This window comes from Rhinolophus hipposideros (assembly GCF_964194185.1).
Source record: "Rhinolophus hipposideros genome assembly, chromosome: 5".
Classification (NCBI taxonomy): domain Eukaryota; kingdom Metazoa; phylum Chordata; class Mammalia; order Chiroptera; family Rhinolophidae; genus Rhinolophus; species Rhinolophus hipposideros.
In genome coordinates, this window is record NC_138051.1 from 2588909 (window position 1) to 2616464 (window position 27556).

General features: G+C 41.6%; 1 protein-coding gene across 2 annotated transcripts in view; it reads left to right on the top strand.

The window, feature by feature from the left end:
* The first annotated feature begins 9625 nt into the window (after nt 1–9625).
* EDC3 (enhancer of mRNA decapping 3) overlaps nt 9626–27556 on the top strand; it is a 51178-nt gene continuing 33247 nt past the window's right edge. The window contains exons 1-4 of one of the 2 annotated variants that reach the window (XM_081047790.1): nt 9626–9775; nt 17291–17417; nt 23564–23774; nt 26539–26858. In XM_081047790.1, the coding sequence (XP_080903916.1) occupies nt 23611–23774; nt 26539–26858 (484 nt within the window). In that variant the 5' untranslated portion in view covers nt 9626–9775; nt 17291–17417; nt 23564–23610. The remainder of the gene's footprint in view (nt 9776–17290; nt 17418–23563; nt 23775–26538; nt 26859–27556) is intronic. The other variant, XM_081047789.1, reaches the window with a different exon arrangement.

Sequence of the window (27556 nt, forward strand, 5' to 3'; positions counted from 1 at the left end):
ATGAGAACCACACCAGGCTAGTAGGCTGGAGTATAAAAGGCAATAACGAAACACAGAGGAGTCGCCCTCGTTGAGACCACGTTAAACCAACGAGTCCAGTCAACACCAGCCAGGCCCAGCCGAATCAGCAGAATCCACCTAATCCACAGAGTAATGAGCGAAATAAATTGTTGTTATTTTAAGCCACTAAATTTTGAGGTAGTTTGTTACGTAGTAATAAATAACTGACACATTGTGTTAATTTGGTTTTTCTATTGAACAATAAGCTTCTTCTCACACCTCCAGCCCAGCTGATAGCACTGGGGCTGAACACATGGTTGGTAAATCATGACTACTTGTTGATTAATCCATTCCTCACTGGAAAGATATTGGTTCTTTTCCTTGGTGCTGCCTACTGAGGTGGCACCTGTCTCCTACTTGGTATCATGGCCGCCCTCAGACCCCTGGTGAAGCCCACGATCGTCAAAAAAAGGACCAAGAAGTTCATCCGACACCAGTCAGACGGGTGTGTCAAAATTAAGTGTAACTGGCGGAAACCCAGGCCACTGACAGGAGGGTGTGCAGAAGATTCAGGTGCCAGATCCTGCTGCCCAACACTGGCAATGGGACAAAGCCATGTGGAAAGAGCAGCTCAGCTGGCCATCAGTCACCAAACCCAATGCCAGGCTGCGCAGCAAAGAAAATGAATAGAGAACTTGTGTGCATATTGTATTTGCATTAATAAAACTATAAAATTCTGCCAAAAAATGGAGGAAGATATTGGTGGTGGGTGACTTGGAGCACCCTGTTTTACCTACCTAAGCTGACTTCTCTCCTGTTCACACTTCTATTTGCTCTTCCGAAGGATTGCATCATAAGTAAATAAAAATTTAAGTTTCCCTGTTGGGACTTTTCCTGAGTATCTCTCGGTGGGTCCTCCACAGAATACTCAAACTTATTTTTTTTTAAAATGCAGACTTGTGAAACAGCCCAAAGCGTTCCGGGGTGTACCACAAAATGTTTAAATGTTTTTACCCTGCATGTGAGATTGTTCATTTACTTCTCATTTTTCCCAGCACTTGTCTTGCAGGGGGAAGTTCAGATATCTCAGAATGTGGCAATGAGCCGAGTGGTAGTAAAGGAGAAAAAGGAAGCAAGGAGACATCCAACTTGCAGTCTTTCCACATTTGTGCTGTGGGGAACATGCAGAAGTGCCCTGAACTCCTAAAGATTCTGCACAGTGCTTTGACCCTTGAGATATGCTTAGGGAGGACACCTGGCTTCAAGGTCCCCAGGGGCACCTGGAAGGCAGCCCCCTCACCCCCGGGCTGTTTCCCATCTTGACCCAGGAGGTATCGCCAACCAACCCCCTCCCCACCAACCCTGGAGCTTCTGTCTGCACCAGTTCTGTGCCTGCACAGTGAGATTGCCTCTCCTGAAGAGTTTAATAGCTGCCTTGCAGGTCTCGGTGAGGAAAATCTGGAGCCTCTGTGTCTGCACGCAAACCCTGAGGCTTGCCTGGGAACCTGAGAGGAGATGTGAAGCTGGCATTCCTGCTTCAAGCCCCAGGACCGAAGTAAGAAGTGGCAACTCAGCGGCAGCACCTGAAAAGGCCAATTGTTGCTGAGCCAGTTTCACTCAAGTGTCCCAGTGAGGCAGGGGAGGGAGGACACAGGCTCCAAGGCTGGCGCTGGGAGGGGCTTCACACCTGAGGCGGGGCTGCTGCCACACTTACCGGTGACAGTGGTCTGTTCTCTTGGCCTTCCTTTTGAACAGGCAACACAGCCTCCCTACGATCCAGCACTGTTCCAGCTCCCCCCTCTTTTTAAATGCTCATTACCTATTCCTGCCCCATTAAAAAAATTAAGACATTTCTCTCTAGTTTAGACGTAAAACGGTAGCTTGAGAGAGAAAACCGAGGAAGTGCAGGGTTTCATTGGAGGGGTGTAGCAGGAGAAAAGACACTGCACTGGGGGAGAGAGGTTTGTTGCTGTGGCTGGGCAGACGCCAGACCCCTGCTTACTGTGCAGACTACTACTTCATGTCTAAACTCATTTCACCGAGATTAGGTAGGAAGGGAAGGCAATTCTCAGATGATTTCAGCCAAAACACAAAGTGATCCCTTGACAAATCTGGATTCGTTTATCTGGGGAGTTCTTGTTTAATGGGATGGGGAAATTGCAACAAGTTTGAGGGTGAGGCAAGTTTCTATGAAATAAATCCATTTCTCTATTGACTTCCATGATAAAATTGATGGAGTCTACTGATGGAGAGAGTTTCTGTTCTTTTTTTGTCTGTTTTTTTCCCCTTCTTCTGCCTCCCCCATACACACACACACTCTCCGGTTCAAGCCATTGTTTCTCAGTTGAGCTGTGTAGGACCCAGCTCCCTGGCCCATGCTGGTATTATGAGCCTTACGCTCCCCCCAGCTGAGGCAGTCGGTCCTGGTTGTTGGTAGGCCACTCACAGCCACTCACGGCAGCTCTCGCCAGCTGCTGGCCCATCACGGCAGCACACAGTAGCCGGTGGCAGCTCACAACAATCTCCGGCTGGCAGCCCAGCTCCAGGGAGAGCTGTTGTTCACAATTTTAGCTGTAGAGGGCGCAGCTCACTGGTCCACATGGGAATCAAACCCGCAACCTTAGCGTTAGGAGCATGGTGCTCCAACCACCTGAGCCACCCGGCTGGCCCCCGAGTTTCTGTTCTTGAAACCAAAAGCAAACGCAATTGTAATGTTAGCAGCAAGAGAGCTTTTTTTTTAAAAAAGGAACTGGGTATTCATTATGCCCAGTTCATTATATACAAATATAATTATGTATATTATTCTTTTAAAAAAGTTTTTGATATAAAATTCAGATAACATCAAATTTACCCTTTTAACCATTTTAAAGTGTACAATTCGGTAATTTTTAGTATATTCACAATGTTGTGCAATTATCACTATCTAACTCAGGGGTGTCCAAACTTTTTTCAACGTTTTTCACCAAGGGCCATATGCGGTAAAATACACAAACAGCCAGGCCACTCTCTCGAAGTGAAGTACATATTGCCTCACCTGGTTTATTTAAGTAAGCTAAATATATTTTTGGAATTTGCTGCGGGCCAATTAACAATGGATCATGGGCCTCAGTTGGCCCACGGGCCGCAGTTTGGACACCCCCGATCTAATTCTAGAACATTTTCACTCCAGAAAAGAAACCCCAACTCAACAACAAAAAGACAACTCAGTTCAAAACTTGGTAAAGGACTTCAACAGACATTTTTTGCAAAGAAGATATACAAATGGGCAATAAGTACATGAAAAGATGTTCAACATTATTAGTCATTAGGGAAATACAAGTCAAAACCAGATTGAGATACCACTACTCACACCCATTAGAATGACTACAGAAAAAGAATCGGTGACTCTGGGTGGTGAACACACAATGGGATTTATAGATGATGTAATACAGAATTGTACACCTGAAATCTATGTAAATTTACTAACCATTGTCACCCCAATAAATTTAATAAAAAAAAAGAATGGGGAGTAAATGTTGGCAAGGATATGGCAAATTGGAAAAAACCTTCATGTATTGCTGGCAGTAATGTATTAACCAATTGGTTCATCCACTGTGGAAAACAGTTTGGTGGTACCTCAAAAAGTTAGGCACAGAATTACCAAGGGATCCAGCATATCCACTTCTAGATATGTGCCCGAGAGAATTGAATGCAGTTGTTCAGATAAAAACTTGTACATGAATGTGTATACAAAATGGGATGTATTCATACAATGGCACATTATATAAAAAGGAATGAAGTACTGTTACATGCTTCAACATGTAACATGAATCTTGAAAACATGCTAAGTGAAAGAAGCCAGTCACAAAAGACCAAATATTGTTTGATTCCATTTACATGAAATGTCTAGAATAGACAAATCTATAGAGATCCCTTACCCATACCCATTTTAAGTAGTCACTTCCCATTTCCTCCTCCACCCTGAGCCCCAGTGACCTCCCACTTTTTTTTTTCTCTTTGGAACCCCTCTAATTGGGCTTTTTTGTTTTCTTTTTTTTTTTATTAGTTTCAGGTGCACAATACAAAGTAATACTTAGACATTTTATCATTTATATCCCTCACACTGTGTGGACCCCCCTCCCCCATCCACTACCCCTCTGACATCACACACAGCCATTACATTTCCACTGTCTCTATTCCTAATGCTGTCCTCCGCTTCTTGTAAGTATGTACCTACATATATATGTAAAATTATAGTTGGCATTCATTATTGTTCAGCTTCAGGTGTACAGTGCAGGCATCTACATCATCCCTGAGGTGGTCTCCCAAATGGGACACGTGTCCATCGAATACCCTACAACATCTTTACAACATTATTGATTACGTTCCCCAAATTAATTTTCAAAACCCCGTGGCCATCTTGTGGTTACCGACTGTTTTCTAATCCTCTCACCTTCCCCTTATCCCCACCCCCCAGGTCATCTAACAACCCTCAGTTTTTCCTCGTTGTCTCCAAAACTGTTTCTGATTAGTTCATTCACTTATTCTTTTCTTTAGGTTCCACATATAAGTGAGATCATATGGTATTTGTCTTTCTCTGTCTGACTTATTTCACTTAACATAATGTTCTCTTGGTCCATCCATGTTGCGAATGGTAAGATTTCTTTCTTTTTTATGGCTGCGTAATTGTATAAATGTACCACAGTTTCTTAATCCAGTCATCTACCAATGGGCATTTCAGTTGTTTCCATGTCTTGGCTATTGTGTATAGTGCTGCAAACATAGTACTGCATAAATTTTTTTGAATTAGAGCTTTGGATTTCTCCAGATAGATACCTAAGAGTGGAATTGCTGGATCATAAGGTAGTTCCATTCTCAGATTTTTGAGATATCTCCATACTGTTTTCCATAGTGGTTGCACTAATCTGCAATCCCACCAATGGATTAGTGCACAAGTGTTCCCTTTTCTCCACATCCACGCCAGCACTTGTTGTTGATTTATTGATGATAGCCATTCTGACTGGGGTGAGGTGGTATCTCATTGTGGTTTTTATTTGCATTTCTCTAATGGTTGGTGAGGTTGAGCATTTCTTCATATGTCTGTTTGCCATCTGTATTGTCCTTTTTAGAAAACTGTCTCTTCATGTCCTCTGTCCATTTTTTAATTGGGTTGTTTGTTTTTTTGGAGTTGAGTTGAGAGTTTTTTATAAATTTGTGATATTAACCCCTTATCAGATATATCATTGGCAAATATCTTCTCCCATTCAGTAGGATCCCTTTTTGTTTTATTGATGGTTTCCTTTGCTGTGAAAAAACTTTTTAGTTTGATGTAATCCCACATGTTTATTTTTCCTCTTACTTTCCTCGTGTGAGGGGATATGTCAGTAAAAATCTTACTCTGGATAATGTCTGTGAAGTTTCTTCCTATATTTTCTTCTAGGTATTTTATGGTTTCAGATCTTACATGTAAGTCTTTATGCCATTTTGAATTTATTTTTGGTGTAAGGAGGTGGTCCAGCTTCATTTTTTTGCATGTGTCTGTGCAGGTTTCCCAGCACCATTTATTGAATAGACTGTCTTTACCCCACCGTACTAACCTCCTACTTTTTGTCTCCATGTTTATCCATTCTTTCGTTAGACATTTAGGTTATTTCTACCTTTAGCTATTGTGAATAGTGTTGCTGTGAACATTCTTACACAAAATTTTGTTTAAACGTATGTTTTTAATTTTCTTGGGCATATACCTAGAAGTGAAATTGTTGGGTCATATGGGTATTCTATGTTTAACTTTTTGAGGTACTGCCACATTGTTTTCCACAGTAGCTGCACCATTTTACATTCCCACCAGCAATGCATAAGGATTCTAATTTCTCCACATCTTCTCCAACACTTACTTTTTTTAATTTTTATTTTTAATTATAGCCATCCTCATGGGTATGAAGTGGTATCTCACTGAGGTTTTGACTTGCATTTCCCTAATGATTAGTGATGTTGAGTAGCTCATTGTTGGTCATTTGTATATCATTTTTGGAAAAATGCCTATCAAGTCATTTGCCCATTTTAAATGGAGTTGTTTATCTTTTTGTTGTTAAGGCGTGTGTGTTCTTTACTCTGGATACTAGATCCTTATCAGATATGTGATTTGCAAATATTTTCTCCCATTCTTTGAGTTGTCTTTTTACTTTCTTGATATGTCCTTTGAAGCACTGAACTTTTTAATTTTGATGAAGTCCAATTTATCTATCTTTTCTTTTGTTGCCTGTACTTTTGGTGTTATATTTAAGAAATGCTTGCTTAATCCAAGGTTATTCTTTTTAATTCTAATCTCTGTTTAGCATTTTATAGTCCAGGACCTGCTTTCGTGTACATTACCTCACTTATAAAATGACATGTAAGAGTTTAAGACACTTAAACTTTTTAGATCACATAAAACAAAAATAATCTTAAGTAATTAGTAATTTGGGGCTTGCTCCATCCCCAAACCTGTACTAGATAAGTGGGGTGACTTAGAATTTGTCTAAACCAGAACATATTTGAGAGTAAAGGGGGTGATATTGATCCTTATGACAGGATAATGGGCAGAACTGGGAATGTTTCAGGCAAAACAGGACATATGTTCCTCTGTGTGTAAGTAATGGAGACCCCAATCCCAGTATTGGATCCACCATTAACTTGCTAAACCCCACTTATATTCATGGGGGTGAAGCAGGCCATTTCTAAGGTTCCTTCCAGCTCTGCCATTCTAGAACTCCACGACGTGCTAGCAAGTCAAGGACTGTAGATTAGTGCTGTGCTGTTCTCGACCTAAGAATTTATTTAATTCTCCAATGGTTGACGTCCCTGTTGGCGTCTGTTACCGGTAGTGAGGACTGCAGCACATGAAAGCGGAAGCAAGTCTCCATAGGTCAGGAGAGGCAAGTGGGTGCCCCCTTATCTACAGTGGTCCCCAGAAACTTGACTGTAGGGCCGGGTAGGGTCCATCCAGCTCAAACTACTGTCTATAACCAGCAGTTCCTGGTGGAATTCTGTAAGTGAGGAGTTTGGGAAGACTTCAGGAGAACTTGGTGAGTAGCAAATTCTGTCCCTGAACTGTTACCTTATTCCCCTTGTCTCCATAGCTATTGCTGTAGCTTACTTCTCACCTTCACAGTGAAACCTCTTGCAGTTGTCTACACTCACTGCTTCCACTTGCTCACCTCGCATTCACTCCTCAACCCACACAAATTTGACTTCTGACCCTGTCACTCCATGCTCAAACCTCAGAATCACCTCCCGGTTGCTAAGTCTAACGGACATTTTCAGACTTCCTCCTCTTCGCAGTAGTCAGCACGACTCTCTTAAAAGTCTCTTTTTCCTGGGTCTCCTTGGCATCCTCAACTGCTGGGTTTTCTTGTTTTCCTAGCTACTGCTTCTCAATTTCCTTTGAATCATTCTCCTCCTGTGTGTATCCCTTAAATGCTGGTGTTCCACTGAGTTCTGTCCTTGGCCTTTGGCTCTTCTCATGTGGTGTGTTATTCCTGGACCATAGCGCCCATTACTGGGACTTTAATTACTGCCTGGTTGTTGATGACTTCTAAATCTCATCTCTCTCCTGAGCTCCACACCCTCATGGTCCACTTCCCACTAGATGCCCTAACACGAGCATCTAGTTAGCAGACCCCCTAACATGAGCATGGCCAGGGCAAGAGTACACACGGAGATCCCTGACCTATTCCCCATTTCTTCCCACCCCTATTCCATCCCATACTGTGAGGGGCTTCTCAGGTCCACACGTGTGAACATCCCAGCCTAAATTTCCAAGCCCCATTCACACTGTTCCCAAACAGCCATGTTTTTGGCCACCCCTTGGGCCTAGGAGTATTACACCATGGCAGTGAGTTCACCCTCAGGAGGACAAACCTGGGGAAGAGACTTGGCAACGGGCTGAAAGTGGACTCAGGTCATTTGGGAGGACATTTGGGAATCCTAGGAATGAGAAATGGAGCAGGTCTGAAAGTGAGAGTATGAGCTCTAGGTAGTTATGTCTCCTTAGCCCCACAGAGAAAGGCTTGGCTTGAGAACCAGAGTGGGGGCCACTAAGTGTGGGGTCTAGGGCAAGACCCCAGTTTTCCAAGTCTAAGGATTTTTAACTGCTCCCACAGGTACCTTAAGCTTAATATATGCAGACCTAAATTTATCATCTACTTTCTTTTCCTCCTCTATTACTGCCTGCCCACATCCTCCTCATCCTTTTCAATTCCGTATCTGAGCAAGCAGCACCACCACACAATCTTTTGCCTTAGCCATAAACCTGGGAGTTGATCTCCTCAACACCTTTACACCTTGTAACCCGACTTGTAATACCTTAGTTTGGATTGTCATCATTTGTCAACTGGTCTTACTCCCACCATAGTTTCTTGCTTAAACTTCTTCATTTGTTTTACATTGTCTTTAGGATAAAACCAAGCTCCTTGGGGCATAGAAAGCCCTTTGGATATGGCTCCTGCTTATCATTGTACGTCAATTTATCATCACTTCCTCTTTTTACATATAGGCTCCATCCATCCAGTTGAACTACTGTTTCCCTGAAAACAAAACCAGGTCTTATACTGTATTTCCCTGAAAATAAGACCGGGTCTTATATTAATTTTTGCTCCAAAAAATGCATTAGGGCGTATTTTCAGGGGATGTCTTATTTTTTCATGTACAACAATCTACATTTATTCAAATACAGTCATGTCACCTTCCTCTGGAATGTCGTCATAACGTACTAAATACGTGCATCTGGCTGACGATTTCGGCTGGGCCTTCTTTCCGGGAAACACGGTAGTTGTATAATATTTCCCTGGATGGGCCACGCTGACCCACATTTCCTTGGCTATCTCTGCACCTCTTCCTTTACTGGAATCTCCGGTGATGAGGGACAGGAGGGGAGAGTCCCTGGAAAGCGGAAATTTTATAAAGTTCATCAACTGATTTGACAAGTCAGGTTTGGAGCGCTGCCCTACTCTTTGCTCCCTGTGCCACCAGTGGTTCCCAAACCAGGTGTCAGGCTTCAAGGGGACCTCGTAAACTTTAAACTCTAACATTCCTCATTACACTCACTCGTAGCTCTCAACGCCTACGTCTCAAAATCAAGACTTCCAAAACTAAAATGCCACGGGAAGAGTGGCACCTTCGCGTGTACAGAGTACTTGGGGGCGGGTGACGGGGGTGGTCAAGCAGAGCCTGGCTGTCAACCGCCAAATGAACATAAGCTGATAAACTGAAGGTCAGCCACGACGGGAATTTCTTGTTCCCTATAGTCCGTCCGGAGAGCCTCCCACAGCTGCCACTGACCAAGGACGGGTCGCCGTCACCAGCCCCGCTGCCCCGGGTCTCCGCTCTCGCCCGGAGATTGGCGCAAAGCCGGGAGGGAAAGCCGAGGCTTGTCGTCAAGAACGCCACAGACAGCGGAGTCCCCGGCACGTGGGCGGCGGGGGCGGCGGGACACCAGTTCTAACCAGGAGTCCAGCCGCTACGAGCAGAAAGGACGTGCAGCACGGCCGCGCGGCGCGCTTCCGGAGGCCGCAGGCCCGGCTCGCCAGCTCTCAAATTTCCCGGGCGCCCCGCCCCCAACGGCGTACCCGGAGGTTCCAAGGCGTCGCGCCGGAAGTGACCTCACGACGGTGACGCGAGACGCGGGGCGCTTCCGGCGGCAGTGGCGGCCCCGGCTGTGGGGGTGGGCGTGGAGCAGCCCCTCCGTCTCCGCGTTCCGTGGCGCGGCGGCTCGGCTCGGCCTGGTGTGCCGAGGAGGCGCGGGCCCGACGGCGTGGAGGTGGGAGCGAGGGGCGGCGGCTGGTCTGTGGGCGCTCGTGAGAGGGGCTTCCGGGGTTGCCAGCGAAGTGTGCTTTTAGGTTTCGGGGTTCCAGGCCTCGGAGACCTTTATGGAGGCGGGCACGAGGGGGGCCACATCGCGCACGCAGGCGGCCAGGACCTCGGGGCTGCCTGGGGGGGGGTGAGGTGGGGGCGGAGGACCGCGGGAGTCCGGACGGCGGGCGGGGCGAGGTGGGGGGCGTTGCGGCCTCGGCTCTTGCTGTGGCCTGTTGATGGCTGCTGCGGCTCGACCGCTCGTGCTCCGTGCCTCAGTCTCCCTTTCCACGGTGGGTAGGGTGGCGGGGAAGCGTGCGAGCGCCACATCCACGACTGGAAGCTCGAGGGCCCAGGTGAACTGGGGTCTGAACGGGAAGGGTGGCCGAGAAGTGGACGATACCCGCCAGGGCCCAGCTGCGGAATCCGGGGCGTAAGTCGTGGCTTCTCGTAGGGACTCTGTGCGATTGACTCAATTGTCCAGTGATTGACTTGTGGACGTGGGGGACGTGCCTTGGTGTGTGGGACGCGTCGTTCTTGCCTCCGTGGCCAGTTGGCGTTCAATCAGCCTCCCAGTTCTGGAGCTGGAATCCTCCTCCGTGGTAACACGAGGCACTGGAGACCCAGGACAGTTTTTGTTTTCTTCCCTGGCCTCAGGCTAAGGGGATTTCATTCTGCTGTCTGTGCATACTGGTTTTCATCCCATCAAAGCCTAAGTGACTGTCTCTGAGCAAGTCCCTGTTTCAACCGGAAACCTCAGATGGATGCTAGTCTCTTCTTTTTTCATGAATAGCAGATGGGTGTACTGAGCACAAAATGCCCGTTTGTTGGTTTCTTTGTATGAAGTGAAGATGGTTATAAATAATGTGACTTTTTGATTACTAAGAATTTTTTGTTGGCGCTTCCTTGTGTGAGTAGGGCCGTGGGACTAGCAAAGTTTCTCTCAAACTTTTTTGAGGGGTGGATGGGTGGCTCAGTTGGTTGGAGCGTGTTCTCTCAAGCACAAGGTTGCGGGTTGGATTCCCGTAAGGGATGGTGGCCTGTGTTCTGTAACTAAGATTGAACAATGGTGACTATACTTGGAGCTGAGCTGCGTCCTCCACAACTAAGATTGAAAGGACAACAACTTGACTTGGAGCTGATGGATCCTGGGAAAAACACTGTTCCCCAATAAAGTCCTGGAAATACACACTGTTCCCCAATAAAGTCCTGTTAAAAAAATTTAGGGCCAGCCCGGTGGCTCAGGCGGTTGGAGCTCCATGCTCCTAACTCCGAAGGCTGCCGGTTCGATTCCCACATGGGCCAGTGGGCTCTCAACCACAAGGTTGACGGTTCAACTACTTGAGTCCCGCAAGGGATGGTGGGCTCTGCCCCCTGCAACTAAGATTGAACACAGCACCTTGAGCTGAGCTGCCGCTGAGCTCCTGGATGGCTCAGTTGGTTGGAGCAGGTCCTCTCAATAAAGTCCTGTTCCCCTTCCCCAATAAAATCTTGAAAAAAAAAAAAAAAAAGAAGAAAATTTAAAAAAACAAAACTTTTTTTGAACTATGACCCAGATAGGTACATACTAACTACATCATGACTCAGTGTGCCCCCTGCGTGCAAGTGTACACACACACACACCACAAAAGTTTACCTTTCTACATATGATGCCCTCTGACGTCATTTCATTAAAAGAAAAAAAAGTTGATTGCAGCTCCCTTACGTTGACTACTAATGGGCCTGAAATGGGCCTGGTGGCTAAAGACCTGTAATTTGAAAAACACTGGACTAGAAAATGTTTAAATCCTTGTGATTCATTTCCAAGATTCTGCAGTTAGTGCAAAGTGGAAAATGTGTCATTTTTCTGTTCTCAGGCAGAGTAGCAGGTACTCGAGTTATAAATTCAGCCAGAACAACAGGGCAGGACATGCAAATGGTGGCCAAAAGGAATGTAGTATCCATAGTGAGAGTGTGTCTGCTTTAACAAGGCACTTGTTAAGTCTTTCATGATGGCCTCGTGAATTAGATGGAGGAATTTGCCAGATTGTGTTAAAATTAGATGAAGTCATAACTTTGAGTATCTGTGTCTGGAGCAGTTTGATCCCACTTATAGATGGGATTCTGTTGATCTGAGTTGAGACTCTGTCACTTTGTTTATACACAGTATGTTTTTGAAGTCTTATCTGGAAGGTGTGCTTATCAAATGTGTTGCCTTAATGAAGTGAAAAGAGAAAGTATCATCTGGTTAATCTCAAGATTTTCTCAGTGCAATTTAATGAAATGGAAGGGTTATATAAACATGAGGAATTTCACTTGGATACAAAAAATTCAGTTATACCAGTTAATGTAGAGATGGGACTTAGGAGGGGCTCATGTAATAAAAAGAAGTGGAGTCTCAGTCATCTGATTCAGGGGTGTGGTTAGACTGGGAGAACTGGTGGGGCCTGCAGTCGCTGGTTGCATTAAGGGAATGGAAGGTCTAGAATGAGGGGGGTACATCACTTGACCTCGGACCTGGTTGGCTCACACCTGGAATATTAGGTTTAGGTCTGGGTACTCTGTAGGAGTAAATTAATTTGGGGGTAGTAGTTAAAAGGAGTTGGAATGTGTCAGTTTTAAAAAGAATTTATTATTGGCTGTGTGAAGATACGGTGGCATTCCTTTGGCATGAGTAATTCTTTTTCCCCTTGTCATTTCAGGCATATTTGGGGTCAGTGTAGTCTGAAAACATTTTTGCTTGAGAGTGTCCAAAACATTGGGAAATTTATGTATCTCTTACACACTTTTAAGTTGGCATCTGAAATTTTTCATCATAAATTTAAATAGTTTAAACATTTAATTTTCAAAAGTTTAGGGTGTAATTTCTGACATTGTAAATGTTGACTTTTTAAAAATAAATACAAAGTTATCTAAATATAATAGCAATTTTATGTTTTAAAAATATACAAATAGCCTTATATAAAAATAACCCCTCTAAGATATGTATAAATGTGTATTATATTACTTGATTTTCACATATTAAGCCAATCTTTTGTTTCTGTAATGAACCCCATTTAGTCATGATGTATAATACTTTTTATGTGTTGCTGAATTCAATTTGCTAATATTTTGTTAAGAATTTTTATGTCTATGTTGATGAGGGATAGTGAACTGAGATTTTCTTAGAATGTCTGGCCTTAGTATCAGAATAATATAGTTGACCCTTGAACACAATGGGTTTGAACTGTTTTGGTCTACATATACGCAGATTTTTTTCAATATACAGTCGGCTCTCAGTACCTCTGGGATTCGCATCCACAGATTCAACCAGCAGTAGATCAAAAACAGTATTTTCAATTCGCGGTTGGGAATTCACGGATGTGGAGGGTCTACTGTGTGCATTGTTTCATGCCATTGTATATAAGGGACTTGAGCATCCGTAAATTTTGGTATCTGCGTGGGTGTGGCCATGTCTTGGATCAATTCCCTGTGCATACCAAGGGACAGTGGTAAGCTTTTTGGGAGTGAAAAGTTACACTCTGATTTTTGACTGCATAGGAGTTGGGGCCCTAAACTTCTGCATTGTTCAAGGGTCAACTGTGCTACCCTCATGAGTTGGGAAATCTTCCTTCCTTTTATGTTTTCTGAAAGAGTTTGTGTGGGATTGTTAATTATTTCTTTCTATATGTTTGATAGAATTTACCAATGAACTCCACTGGACCTGGGCTTTTCTTTGTGGCGTTTCTTTAATTACTAATTCAATTTCTTTACTTGATGCAGGTCTATCCACATTTTCTATTACTTCTTGGTAATTTTGGTAATTTGTATCATTCTGGGAATTGTCCATTTCATATTTTTCCTTTTCCTTTTTGAACTTATATCCATTTTATTTTTTCCACAGAATTGTATCCTAAAGCAGAAGTCAGCAAACTTTTTCTGTTTGGGGCCAGACGGTAGGCTTTGTGGGGCACGTAATCTGTCATAACTACTCACTCAGCTCTTTCATTATAGTGTGAAAACAGCCACAGACAACAAGCAAACAGCTGAGCATGGTTGTGTTCCTATAAAACTTTATCGGTAGTGAGCCAGATTTGGCCCATGGGCTGGAGTTTTCTGACCCCTGTCCCGAAGTGATAAATTTTATGGTTGAAAATATTTTATTGATAATCCAATTATCTAGGCAAATCACGTTTATTATGATTAATGTAGAAATTGATTCACTTTGCTTGCATATCTCATGTACCCCTGGGGATATGTGTATTCTAGTTTGAAGATTGGAACTTCAGTTCCAAGATGTTGTAAGAGGTAACTCGGGCATTTTTGTAGTTGTGTTTGGGTGAGAAGGGAGGTGGCTCTCACAGTATGATTTTCTAGGGCCATAACTCAAGTCCCCAGTGTGGCCAGTATTTTTCTGCTAAAAGGTGACATTTGAAATAAAATTTGCTATATGGTAGAGACCATAGATTATGTCATTTAATCTTCACAGTGGTTCTGTGAGGTGGTCATGTAATTGGTATAATCCCATTTTGTAGTTGAGACAGTTGAGACAGGTTTGGGTCATCTGCCCAGGTCGTAGTGCTGCTAAGTGAAGTCTGGAAGTGAACCTGAGCCTGGGATATCTGGCTTCAGAAGTCCATTCTCTTCACGATGCTGCCTTTTATGGAATTACGGACTTAGCAGTAGGATTGTACTAGATGTTTTCTTTTAAGATCTCTGCCATTCCCAAGATTTTGATTCTACAGATACCTTTCCAGGTCCATGCGTAGAAAAATAGCTAGTTTTTACAGAAATTCATAACCAATCACTTATTCACAGCTATTGATTAGAATTGTCCTTAGACCAAGGAGTTACTCCTTCGATCTGAATGCTATTGAGTTGTCTGTTGTGGCAGTTGAGATGGAAGTCAGTAGGTCTGTAATTGCAAGTTGTTTATTCACGGATCATTTTGGCAACGGCCACAGTTGTATATAACGTGTGGAACACAGTTTAGGGCTACCTGACTTTGTTATTTAAAGAGCTCTTACAAGGGAAATGATGTAGTCAAGTCTCATACTTTGTGACGTTTGGTAGTCTGGAAATCCTGACAGCTCAGCATTTGAGCCAAATACTGTGCTTCCCCGAAAACAAGACCAGGTCTTATATTTATTTTTGCTCCAAAAGACTCATTAGGGCTTATGTTCAGGAGATGTCATCCTGAAAAGTCATGCTAGGGCTTATTTTCAGGTTAGGTCTTACTTTCGGGGAAACACAGTAGTTCCATGTCTGCTCTGTGACCTTCTAAATACTCTGCCCAGCATAAATGGGTACATTTGTCCACTACAAAGGCATATGAAAGCGTTTAATTCTTTATTCATAATAGCCTCTAAACTGAAAATAACCCAGCTGTCTATTGGCAGTAGAATGGATAAATCCATTGAGATATAGTTATAGAGTACTGCATAGCTAGGAGAAAGAATGAACTATTGCTACAAGGATGAATCTCACGGATGTAATACTGAGCAAAAGAAGCCAAACACTAAAAAGAGAACTTTTATGATTTCGTTTGTATAAAGTCCAAAAACAGGCTGTGCTGATCTTTCACGATGCATGTCAGAATAATGGCTACTTTTGTGGACACACATTTGAACCTTCTGGGATGTTTGAAATACTGATTTGGGTGGTGGTTATGTGGGTGAATTAATATATAAAAATGTATTGAGCTGTACATTTAAAACATGTAGACTTATTACCTATGTTATACCTTGATAGAAAAGCAGAAAATACAAGGCATTGAAGATTGGTCCCCTGTAGCTCCCACTTCAGCTGTAGCTCTTCCTTTGACATGAAGAGTTAGTACTGTGATCAGTGAATCCCCTCCTTAGTGTGTTCATCTGATTAGGAACCCAAACGGTGGCACTCCACGTGTTTTAGATTTATTGTTTTCAGTTAATAAAGGAGTTTTCTTTATAGAACACAGGCAGGCCTTGGAGATATTGTGGGTTCGGTTCCAGATGACTGAAATAAAGTGAATATTGCAATAAAGTGAGCATTTCAATAAAGCAAGTTGTAATCTTTTTGCGGTGGAGGGTCTTATTTGAAAAGTGCAACATCTGTGAAGCACAATAAAGTAAAGCTCAGTAAAATAAGGTATGCCTGTAAACCTATTTGACGAGTTTTGAGTAATGAATTAATGTATTTTACATAGAGGGAAGTTTGTTCCATATTGAGTGGTTACTTTTTAAACTTTTTTCTTTCTTATTTATTTATTTAATTTAAGTGCGTTTTCCCAGGACCCATCAGCTTCAAGTCAAGTAGTTGTTTCAGTCTAGTTGTGGAGGGCGCGGCTCACAGGGGCCCATGTGGGGATCGAACCAGCAACCTTGTTAAGAGCACCGTGCTCTAACCAACTGAGCTAACCAGCCGCCAGAACTAAATATATAAAATATATAAATATATAAATATATAAAACTAAAATATATACTTTTCAACTAGCAATCTGCATTTAAAAGTATTAAAAATTCTACTCAGTTATTAACATAATATCAACTTGAATATAAACATCAACGTCTTAAAGATATATGCTGAATAAAGAAGTAAAAGTCTTTCCACATCTGATTAATTTCTGGTATTTTAAAAATTCTTAGTACAGCTTTTCGTTCTGCATCTGGTATAAAAGAGCATCAGTAGGATGATGATGGGTGGAAATGATAGGAAAACAAGTTCATACTTTTGTGACAGTAAGTAGACAAAGGCTGATCAGGAAGGGAAAATAAGCCTTGCTCCTTTTACTATCATCAGTGTCTTTGGAAATTGTGTTGTATTAGAAATTTACATGATCTCTTAAATTCTTAGAGATATATTGATAATTATTGCAACTCAGTGATGAGTGTGTGAGAGTTCTTTATGGTGTTCTATCTACATTTGTGTATGTTTGAAATTTTCTGTAATGTAAAAAAAAAAAAATGAGCCTGCTAATGCATTGTTTCTTTTATTTTCTGTTCTGTCAGGAGAATTTTATGATACTTTGCTCAGTTAGATCCCTAGAGAACCACCTGAGTTTGTCTTTAGGTTTTTGTGTTTCTGATGGGAGGTACTCTTTTTACCACAGGAGTGCTTTTTTGTTCCCTGATATGCTTTTTTGTTAGTTTTTCTTTATTAGACTCTATATTTTGTGTAGATATGTTTCTGAAATTAATATTTGAAACAGCTTGAAATGCTGTTCTGTTTCTGTTTTTCATGGAAAACACTAAGCCCGTATTTCATTTTGTACTTAATATTGTATGTTATGTATATATTCATCTGCTATTTCCTGACTTCCGTCTGTGTGTAGGGCAATGTTAGATTTCTTATCTTACATGGTATTTTGCATTGAGTATCCATAAAGGATATTGTATTTTTAGAACCATTTCCAAGAAGAGCCAAGATATTTAGATAGAAATATTTAGATACTCTAGATTTTGAGTGATTAATTCCTGTCACATTTATTATGTCTAATTCATTCGTTGATTGAATAAATATTTATTGCGTCCCTCTTGCATTCTAGGTACTCTTACTGACTGAATAAGACAGACAGTAAGACTCCTTGCCTCCGTGGAGCTTGTGTCCTAGGGGTGACACACAGGCAGACGAGATCATTCATACGTGGATTTATTTTGAGGTCATAAGAAAAGGTGAGGATGCTGGAGAGTGATGGGGAGTAGCGATATTAGATTGGGTAGCCAGGGAAGGCCTCTGGGCTGGATGGTGGACATTTTAGCTGATACCGGAAAGATGAGCTAGAACTAACCATTCACAAGCTGAGGAAAGAGTATTCTGAGACTAGCTGGTGCGAAGTTCTGTGGGGAGAGAACAAGCTTGATATGTTTGAGGAACAGTTTCTTACTGTATCTGGAGGCCAGTGTGTCTGGAGAACAGTGGGAAGGGCATGGTGACAGGAAGCTGTGAAGGCAGCAGGAATTGGATTGTAATTGGACCTACAGTCCACGTCACGGACGCTGGACGTGATTCCAAGGACACTTGTTCAGCAGGGTCCTGACAACTGACTTACATTTTACGCTTTGCTCTGGTTGCCCTGTAGAGAAAGAATTGAAGGAGGGGGCAGGAGTGGAAGCAGAGAGACCAGATAGGGGACTCCTGCAATCAGGAGATAAGGGTGGTTTGAATTAGGAGGCTGATAGTGGAGGTGGAGAGAAATTGACACATTTTTGAGCTGGTGACAATAGGATTTGCCGATGAATTGAACGTATGGAATGAAAGAATCAAGGATGACTTTTTGGGGGGCATGAGCACCTTTGGTGGATGTGGTGCCGTTTACTGAGATGGGAAAGGCTTGGGAAGGAACAAATTGGAAGGTGTTGAGTGTGGGGCTGGTGAAATAAAGAATTCTCTTTTGGACAGTTAAGAAATGCCTAACAGACATTTTGGTAGGAACTATTCTAGGTGTGAGTTTTCATCCTTCATGGAAAACCTTGCTAGGCTTTTAATCTTATGTTGGAGGAATGGTTAAATATTCTCTGATGTTATATTGGCTACATATTCTTTTACTCCTTTTTTATTGAGATACAGTTTATGCACCATAAAATGCACAGATGATAAGTGCCCAATTCAGTGAGTTAGGACAAAGTGTATATCCGTGTAACCATTGTATCAGTAAAAACATAGGATATTTCCATTGTACCAGAAGCCCCTGTGCCCCTTCCCAAGCAGTTCTCCACCCGAGAGGCAATCACTTCTGATTTTCTCACTACAAAATAGTTTTGCCCCTTGGAGAAATGGTATGAATAGACTCGTATAAGATGTACTCATCTGTGTGACTTCTTTCACTCAGTTTTTGAGAATCGTCTGTGTTGTAGCATAAATTTATTTTAATTGTTGAGTAGTGTTCTGTTATCTAACTAATACCATAATTTCTCCTTGTCTCCAGTTTTTGGCTATTGTGAGTAAGGCTACTACCATGTGTCCCGAAAATAAGACCTAGCCGGACCATCAGCCCTAATGCACTCCAACCGCGTTAACCGGCCAAACTCCCCACCCCCCATTTTAAGCATTTTTAACTGTACAGTTCAGGGCATTGAGTGCACATTGTGCAACCATCACCACCACCCGTCTTCACAACTGTTTTCATTATACCAAACTGAAACTCCACCCACTAAACAGTAACCCCCCATTCCCTGCTCCGCCAGCCTCTGGCAACCATCATTCTACTTTCTGTCTCTGGGAATTTGACTAGGAACCTCTTGTAAGCAGAATTATACTAAATTTGTCCTTTTGTGTCTGGCTTATTTCACTTAGCATAATGTCTTCAAGGTTTATCTATGTTGTAACATATCAGAACTTTATTCCTTTTTAAGATTGAATGATATACTCCGTTGTGTGTGTGTGTGTGTGTGTGTGTGTGTGTGTGTATAAATACATATATATACACACACACACACATACATACCACATTTTATTTACCACATCCAGCATGGACATTTGGGTTGTCTCATGTTTTAATTTGCATTTACTTGATAATTAATGATGTTGGACATCTTTTCATATGTTTATTGGCCATTTAGATAACTTTTTTTGCCCACTTTAAAAAATGTGTTGTTTCCTTCTTATTCCTGATTTGTAAGCTTACTTTATATATTCTGGATATAAGTCCTTTACCAGATTATTTCTATTGAGAATACTTTCTTCTTGACTATGGCTTACCCCTCTCTCTCTCTCTCTCTCTCTCTCTCTCTCTGTCTCTGTCTCTCTCTCTCTCATTGTTTTGGGGTGATTACAATAGAAGAAGGCAAGGACCACCTTTCCGCCATCATAAATCTGAAAGTCTTCTTGAAGTGCTTTGCTGCCTGGGAGGTAGCCTCCAGGGGAGTGATTTGGGGATGGGGCAAGATTATATGGAATAGCTTCCTAAATATTTTGGTATGGTATCATTATTTTAAACCCATCCAAAGAATGATTTGGTTTGAAAAAAAAATAGTTTTCTGCTGTGGCACATTGTAATCTGTTAAAAAAGTGATTTTACCTTTTGACTGACTGAGGCTCTATCCTAAGAAAATAATTTAAAACAAGAACTAAATGAAGTTGATCATTGCTGTGTTAACTATAATTGTGAAAAATGTAGTTATCTAAATGTCTAATGAGAAGGAAACGGTGATACAATGGAATGCATATGGAATAGTATGTGCATGGAAAATATGCCTTTGTAATAAGCTGACTTTATGCTCTGGTTACAAGTGTGTAAAATATCCAATATAATCTCTGGATTGCAAATTCCCCATCTGTAAAATGGGATAGTGTTGTTATAAGATGGAAGGAAAGAATGCCCAACAGTTTTTGCTCCTGTCCCAAACACACTAAGTGTGTAATAAATGCTAGCTGTTTCTCTTGTTACACAATATGATGGCATATGTGTAACAGCTGTGGGGATTATGTGTGTTCCATTTACCTTTTATTAACGGTGATTTCCCCCCCCTTCTGTAACCATCACCAAATTCAAACTACCACTGACTGTGTTTGCCCAAAAATGAGACCTAACCGGAAAATAAGCCCTAGCACGGTTTTTCAGGATGATATCCATCCCCTAAACATAACATCGTCTTGGATGGAATGCTCTGGTTGCCTGCGGCTGGTCTCACCGCGTCTGTTTTGCTCCTCTTCTAGTTTGTGTTCTGTAATGGTGACTTCTGATGAGCACAACTTTGTAATTTTGATGACCTCTAATTACCAGATATTTTTTCTTTTATGGTTTAGTACTTATTTGTGTTTTGTCTAAGAAATCTTTACCCCAAGGTCACTGAGATACTCTGTTTTGTTTTCCTGGTAGCTTTAGTTTTAGCTTTTATGTATAGATAGTTTATTTAAAATTAATGGTTTTGTATCTGGTATGGGATAGGAATAGAAGGATATCCAGTTGTTCTAGTATCATTTATTGAAAAGCACTTGGACTTCTCCATCGATTGACCTTGGTAGATGAATCAGCAGTTGGTTGACTGTGTGTGGGGTCTGTTTCTGGATTTGACTCTGTCCCTTTGATCTAATGTCCATGCACCAATGCCACATTGATTTCTATGCTTTGTGATAAGTCTTGACATAAGGTAGTGGAAAACATGCAACTTGACTTTTCTTTTTCATAATTGTTTTGGCTTTTCTATTTTGCATTTCTGTATACATTTTAGAACCAGTTTTTCAGTTTCTCCAAAAAGGCCAGCTGGGAATTTTATTGATATCTTTATTTGATCCACAGTTCAATTTGGGGAGAATTGATAACAGTAAGCTCTTCAGTCCATTTAGATATGTTTTCTAGTTTTCATTGTAGAGATCCTGCACATTTTTAATTGGATTTATTCTTAAGTATTTTGTTTTTTAGTAATTATAAATAGTATTTTAAATTTTCATTTTTAGTTGTTGCTGTTGTATAAAATACAGTTGTCTATTTCAAGTTGAGCATGTATCCTGTGACTTGGCTAAGTTCACTTATTAGTTCTAGTAGGATTTTTTTTTGGACATTCCTTAGGGTTTTCTGCACACACAGTCAATAGTATCATTTACAAATACAGTTTTACTTCTCCTTTCCAATATTCATGCTTCTTAGTTCTCGTTTTGTTGCACTGGCTGGGACCTATAGCATACTAATGAATAGAGGGGGTGAAACTGGACATCCTCGCTTTGTCCCAGTCTTACGAGGAAAGGATTCATTATTTCACCATTAATATGATGTTAGCTGTCATCGTTTTGTAGAAGCTATCCCCTCTTTTTTTAAAAATTATGAATAGATGTTGAATTTTTTCAAATTATCTTTCTGCATTTATTGGTGTGTGATCATACATGATTTCTTCATTTATTTTGTTAACACAGTAGAAGACATTGATTTTTTTAATTAAACTTTTTATTTAAGATAATTGTAGATTTATATGCACTTGTAAGAAATTCCATATACCCTCCCCGGTTTTCCCCAGGGGTAACATCTTGCAAAACTATAACAGTATTACTGCCAGGATACTGACATTGTATGGTCAAGGTACAGAACATTCTCATTACTGTGGGGATCCCTTATGCTCCCCTTTTATAGCTGTAACTGTTTCCCTCCTGCCGCCACCCCTGGGAACCACTAATCTCGTTTCCATTTTTATCGTTTGTCATTTCAAGAGTGTTACACAGGTGGAATCACATAGAAGGTAACCTTTGGAGGTTGGCTTTTTTCACTTTTTCTCTGTGGTATGGATGTACCACAATAACCATTTACCCATTGAAGATCTGGCTTGTTTCGGTTTGGGGATGTTAGGCGTAAACCTTTATATAAATAAACATTCATGTGCATGTTTTTGTGTAAACTTAAGTCACCCTTCATCCTTTCTTTGGGCATGTTTAGATTTTTTGTAAGTTGACAAATTGTTTTCCAGAATGGCTGCACTATTTCATATTCCTACCAGCAATGTATGAGTAATCCAGTTTTTTCACATTCTTGTCAGCACTTGGTGGTGTCACTGGTTTCTATTTTAGCCATTCTGGTGGGTGTGTAGTGATAGGTCATTGTGGTTGTAATTTGCATTTCCCTGATGGTTAATGATGTTGAACATCCTTTCATGTGCCATATGTACATCTTTGTTGAAATGTCTTTTCATGTCTTTAGCCCGTTTTTTATGGGATTTTTTTTTTTTTTTTTTTTTTTTTTGCTGTTGCGTTTTGAGAGTTCTTTATATACAGAGGGCGCCAAAGAAATGTATACACATTTTAAGACAGGAAAACACTGTTTTAAAATTGTAATGCTTAATATATACCGATAACAAAAGATGAAAGAAGTCATGTATATACATTTTTTTGGTACCCCCAGTATTCTAGATGCTAGCCCTTTGTCTTCGTCAGATACTTGTATAATCATTTAAAGCTATAATTTTCCCTTTAAGCATTGTTTTAAGTGCATCCCACAAATGTTGTATTTCCTTTTCCTTTAAATTAATGTTTATTGGGGCGACAATTGTTAGTAAAGTTACATAGATTTCATGTGTACAATTCTGTAATACATCATCTATATCTCACATTGTGTGCTCACCACCCAGCGTCAGTTCTCTTTCCATCACCACATATTAGATGTATTTTCATTATCACTGAGTTTGAACATTTTCTAACTTCCCTTTTGATTTCTTCCTTGACCCTTAGGTTTTTTTCAAAATGTCTTGTTTAATTCCAAATATTTGGGAATATTTGAAATATTATCAATTTAAAATTGCATTTTGTTGTGGATAAAGGATATAGTCTGCCTGATTTCAATCCTTTGAAATGAATTGATAGTAGTTTAGGGCCCAGCATTTGTTGGTGAGTATTCCATGTGGATTTGAAAAGAATATACGAGTATATTCTGTAGTTAGGTGTAGTGTTCTCCAATGCCTTCGGTCAGCTTTTAAAAAAAAATTTTGTCCAGAATTTATCATGATCATCAAGAGGGTTAGTCTGATAGGAGCTACTCTGACATTACCAATATTATTTTTTATATATCATATATAAATATATATAATCTTTTTGAAAACATTCTGATGGCAAATATATTATAGTAGGTTATAAACAGGTTATAGTTTATGTGATTTGATGTCTGGGTAAATAATTACCTGGTACATGTGCTTTAAAACAATTGTAAGATCTTTGTATATATTATATTGAATAATATTGCTTTTTCATTAATAAGCATATGCCTACTGAAAAAGTTTTATTTTTTGTTTTATTACATTAATTAAGGATGCGACAGAATGCGTATTATTAAGCAACACCTGGTACAGAGCCTGGCGTAATTCTTCCCTGAATTAAATTAAAGGTTTGTCTGTTTCTCCAGGTACACCGCCTGGTTACCTCTCTGCACAGTGGGCTCACATTGGAAACATGGCTGCGGATTGGCTGGGCAGCATCGTGTCCATCAATTGTGGGGACAGCTTGGGTGTCTATCAGGGCAGAGTGTCTGCAGTGGACCAGGTCAGCCAGACCATTTCTCTCACCCGGCCTTTCCACAATGGGGTGAAGTGCCTCGTGCCAGAAGTCACCTTCAGGTGAGTCCTGGCTGATGCTTCCATCCGCTCTGGTGCTCCGCGGGGCTGGGACCTGCACTCGATTGCCGGTGTCCTCTCGCATGGGGCTGCTTCTGAGTCAAGTCTTGTCAGAGGGGAGATTCTGCAACATTAGAGCTATAGTCCAGCTGCTGTTGAGCAGAGGCTTTGGGCGGTAACTAGCTTTCAGCTAATGATTCAGAGCTGGTGAAACACTTTGCTCTATCAAGCATGCATCATTATATCATTTAAAAGGGTCAAATTCAGAATAACTTTTCTGTTTTCTTTTATAGTTTCATATTTTCTTTCTCAGGTTTGTATCATTTGTGCTTTCTTAATCTAATAAGGTCTTCTTGATTTTCCCCCTGCATAAATGTATCTCTCTTTGTAGATTTGTATTATAATTTATCTCCAGAAGCACACTATAGCCAGTAGCTAAAGTCCTTAATTATAGGAATGTGTTTTTAGTGTTTGCCAACACATCTCAAGTTTAGTTGTTGTCTTCACATCCTTCTTTTCACTAGTTTGACAGACTTATGTTTAAAAAAAGAAGAAAACAAAGCTGTCGGGCCGCAGCTTCCTTGACTTTCTGAACAATACCCACCCAAAACCTTTCTGTAGGTGTAGCCATTCTTATTTCTTACCTCCTCTGAAGTCTCAGTAGAAGAAACACCCTTCGTGTTGAGGGCTCACCTTACCACGTATGCTTTGTATGCTGTTCTGGTCTGTCTTCCTTGAGATCCTACATGTGTTTTATGTCTTTGGTTTCAGCATTTATGCCGCCTCTTTCCTCTCCGCATTCTCACCTTCCCAGGTCTCCCATAATACAGACACCCCCCCCCCCCAATGTGTATTTGCAACTGTCATTCCCTCCTCTTTACTCCCACAGTTCTTTTCGGAGCAAAATTGTCTGCCTTTGTTCCCTTTGTGGTCTCCTTCTCTATCCCTCCTTACTCCGCCATTAGCTTTTTTCCTAACTACCATCTTGCTGAACTAGCTCTTGCCAAGGTTACAGGTGACCTAATTGCCAAATTCAATGGCAGTGTCTCAATTATAATCTCATTCAGATGCCCCCGAACTGTTGGAATGTTCTCTTTTAGTTTCCCAGTCACCCCTTTGGGTTTCCTTTCCGTGTATTTCTCCACTTCTGTATCTTGTTTTTTTCCAGTTTCCTTTTCTTCTACTCACTTCTTAAGATGGGTAAACTTTCTATCTTTAATTCCTTTCTCATTACGTACGCTCTAGACAATCTCACGTGTGCCTTCTTATACATTAATGAGACCCCAAATCTTTTTTTAGTAGTAATAATAAACATGCATTGAATTCTTGCCAAATACTAGACTTAATGATTTGCATATATCATATCATTTATCCCCATGAGAATATTTATAAACTGGCCATTGTTACTACTGATAACTTCTGCTTGCCTGTACCAAATCTTTAATTTAGACCCATTTTCTGAGCTCTAGACACTTTATTTGAATTGTCTACTGGTCATTTCCAGGTGGGTATCTGACAAGATATTTTAAATTTAAGATTTTGAAAGCTGGCCTCACGATGTTACCGGCAGATTTCTTTTTCCCAAGAGCTTCCATTAATAGGTGACCAATGACACCTTTCACCCAAGTTAGAAACTTAAGAATAAGAAGAAATTCTTCTTTGATCCCCTAGTTCAGTTAGTTACCAGATCCTGTGGATTCCAAATGTCTCCTGGTTCCATCCCCCCTTCTCCCTTTGCGTCAACATTTGCCCTGTTCATCCCCTCTTACTTCTTGCTTGGTCTCCTAACTGGTGCTCCTGGCTTTGCTTTCTCCACCTTCTCTGCAGCCACCAGGAAAATCCCATGTGGGTATGAACTGGGCCCTGATGTCCTCCCAACTGATGGCCCTCCACACACATCCTTCCCATTAGTCACACCGTCACATTTGCAGTTCTTCAAATGGGCCGTGTTTTCGCAGTCTCTGAGCCTGGGCTCAGATGCTCTCCTGCTTGGCTAGCTCTTGTTGTTTCTCCCCACCCAGACTTGAAGCACGTGTTTCATCCATTTCTGCCAAACTACTTCTGTGTTTCCTTCTGGGTTCTCTAGTCTCCTCTGCACACCTCTGTCACTGTGTTTACCACTTTCTGTTGTCTCCTGGTCTTTTCCACTGACCACACTGTGAGTTCTTTGTGGGCATGTGTTGCTTTTCGTTTCTTCCTCGTGCAGGGCTTAATCACACAGTAAGTATTCTCTCTGTGCCTACCAGTGAGGAGTGCAGGAATGAGTGACAAAGCCATTCTGCATTCTGGGAGGCTCACGTGCTGATGAGAGTGTGCCATTGCCAGCAAGGCTCTTTGAGGGTTGGTGCTGTGTCCGTTGAATATTGATGGCTGAGCCTCTCCTTAAGTGCTCTGCCGTGTTTCCCCGAAAATAAGGCCGAGCCGGACAATCAGCTCAAATGCGTCTTTTGGGGCAAAAATTAATAGAAGAGCCGGTCTTATTTTACTATAAGGCTGGGTATAATATAATATAATATAATATAAATAATATAATAATGTAGTATAATTCGGGTCTTATATTAATTTTTGCCCCAAAAGACGCATTTGAGCTGATTGTCCGGTTAGGTCTTATTTTTGAGGAAACATGGTACCACCTTTCCTAGTTTTTGCCTTTGATAACTCATTGAAATGCAGCGCTACAAAGGTATAGCTGGTTACTATTGATTCCAGTTTCATCACTTTTATCACTATTACAGTTTTGAAACTTGGCTTCTTTTGTGTATTTCAGGGCAGGTGACATTACGGAATTAAAAATTCTAGAGATCCCAGGTCCTGGAGAAAACCAGCATTTTGGAGATCTTCATCAGACAGAATTTGGCCCCTCTGGTGTTGGGTTCCAAGTGGGCATCAATCAGAATGGCACGGGCAGGTTGGTGAGGAAGCCAGCCTCCTCCAGCACTGCCCCTCAGAGCATCCCTAGGAGGATAGAGGGGAGGAGCCAGGAGGCGGCCATCTCCCCCCAGCAGCAGCAGTGCTCCAAGAGCTACGTGGACAGGCACGTGGAGCCCGTGAGCCAGTCCAAAAGTTTCCGTCGTCGGCACAACTCCTGTAAGTTGGAGCAAGTTCTCTTCCTCCTTAACCTGATGTTTCAGAGCTGTAAGTTGTTACCCACTGCTGTTCTATAAACAAGTCCTTTGTTACCCAAGTACAAAAGATGCTGGTAGAGCGTCACAAAAACACAGCGTGGTTCTCTCATTCCAGGGCTACTTCCTCAAGCTGTTAAGGGGAAGAGAAGCTGCTAGAGACTCACACCAGTTCTCTTTTTGAAAGAAAAGTCAGTGATCAGCCTAGAGTTCATATAGACAGAAGTGGCGTTGGTTTTCATCTGGTGACTGATGGTCATAGTGATGCCTGAGTGGGACCTGTGCTTGGGCTGTTCCAGGAGATTTTTAATCACTTTCCTCGCGATCTGGCTCCTATCCTCAGTTAGAGGAGAGAGATGGACGTGTCTGTGATCTTACAGTTTCTGACAGACTGACCGGTGTAGCTGTGCTGTACTCACGGCCCCCACTGGCACGGCCAGGAGCGCAAGCCTTGGAGTGTGTGTCGATGTTCACTTTTCTTTGGTACTAGCGAATTGTTGAATGCTGTTTGCTCCTGATAGAACCATAATGAATTCACTAGAATCTGGTAGACTCTTTAACGTGTTCACTAAAGTAAAGCTATGATGGTGAATTATAACAGATTTACAAGAATCTGTGTGGCCCCTGTGTCAGGGCCAACATGTTTAAGTTTTGAAAATACCC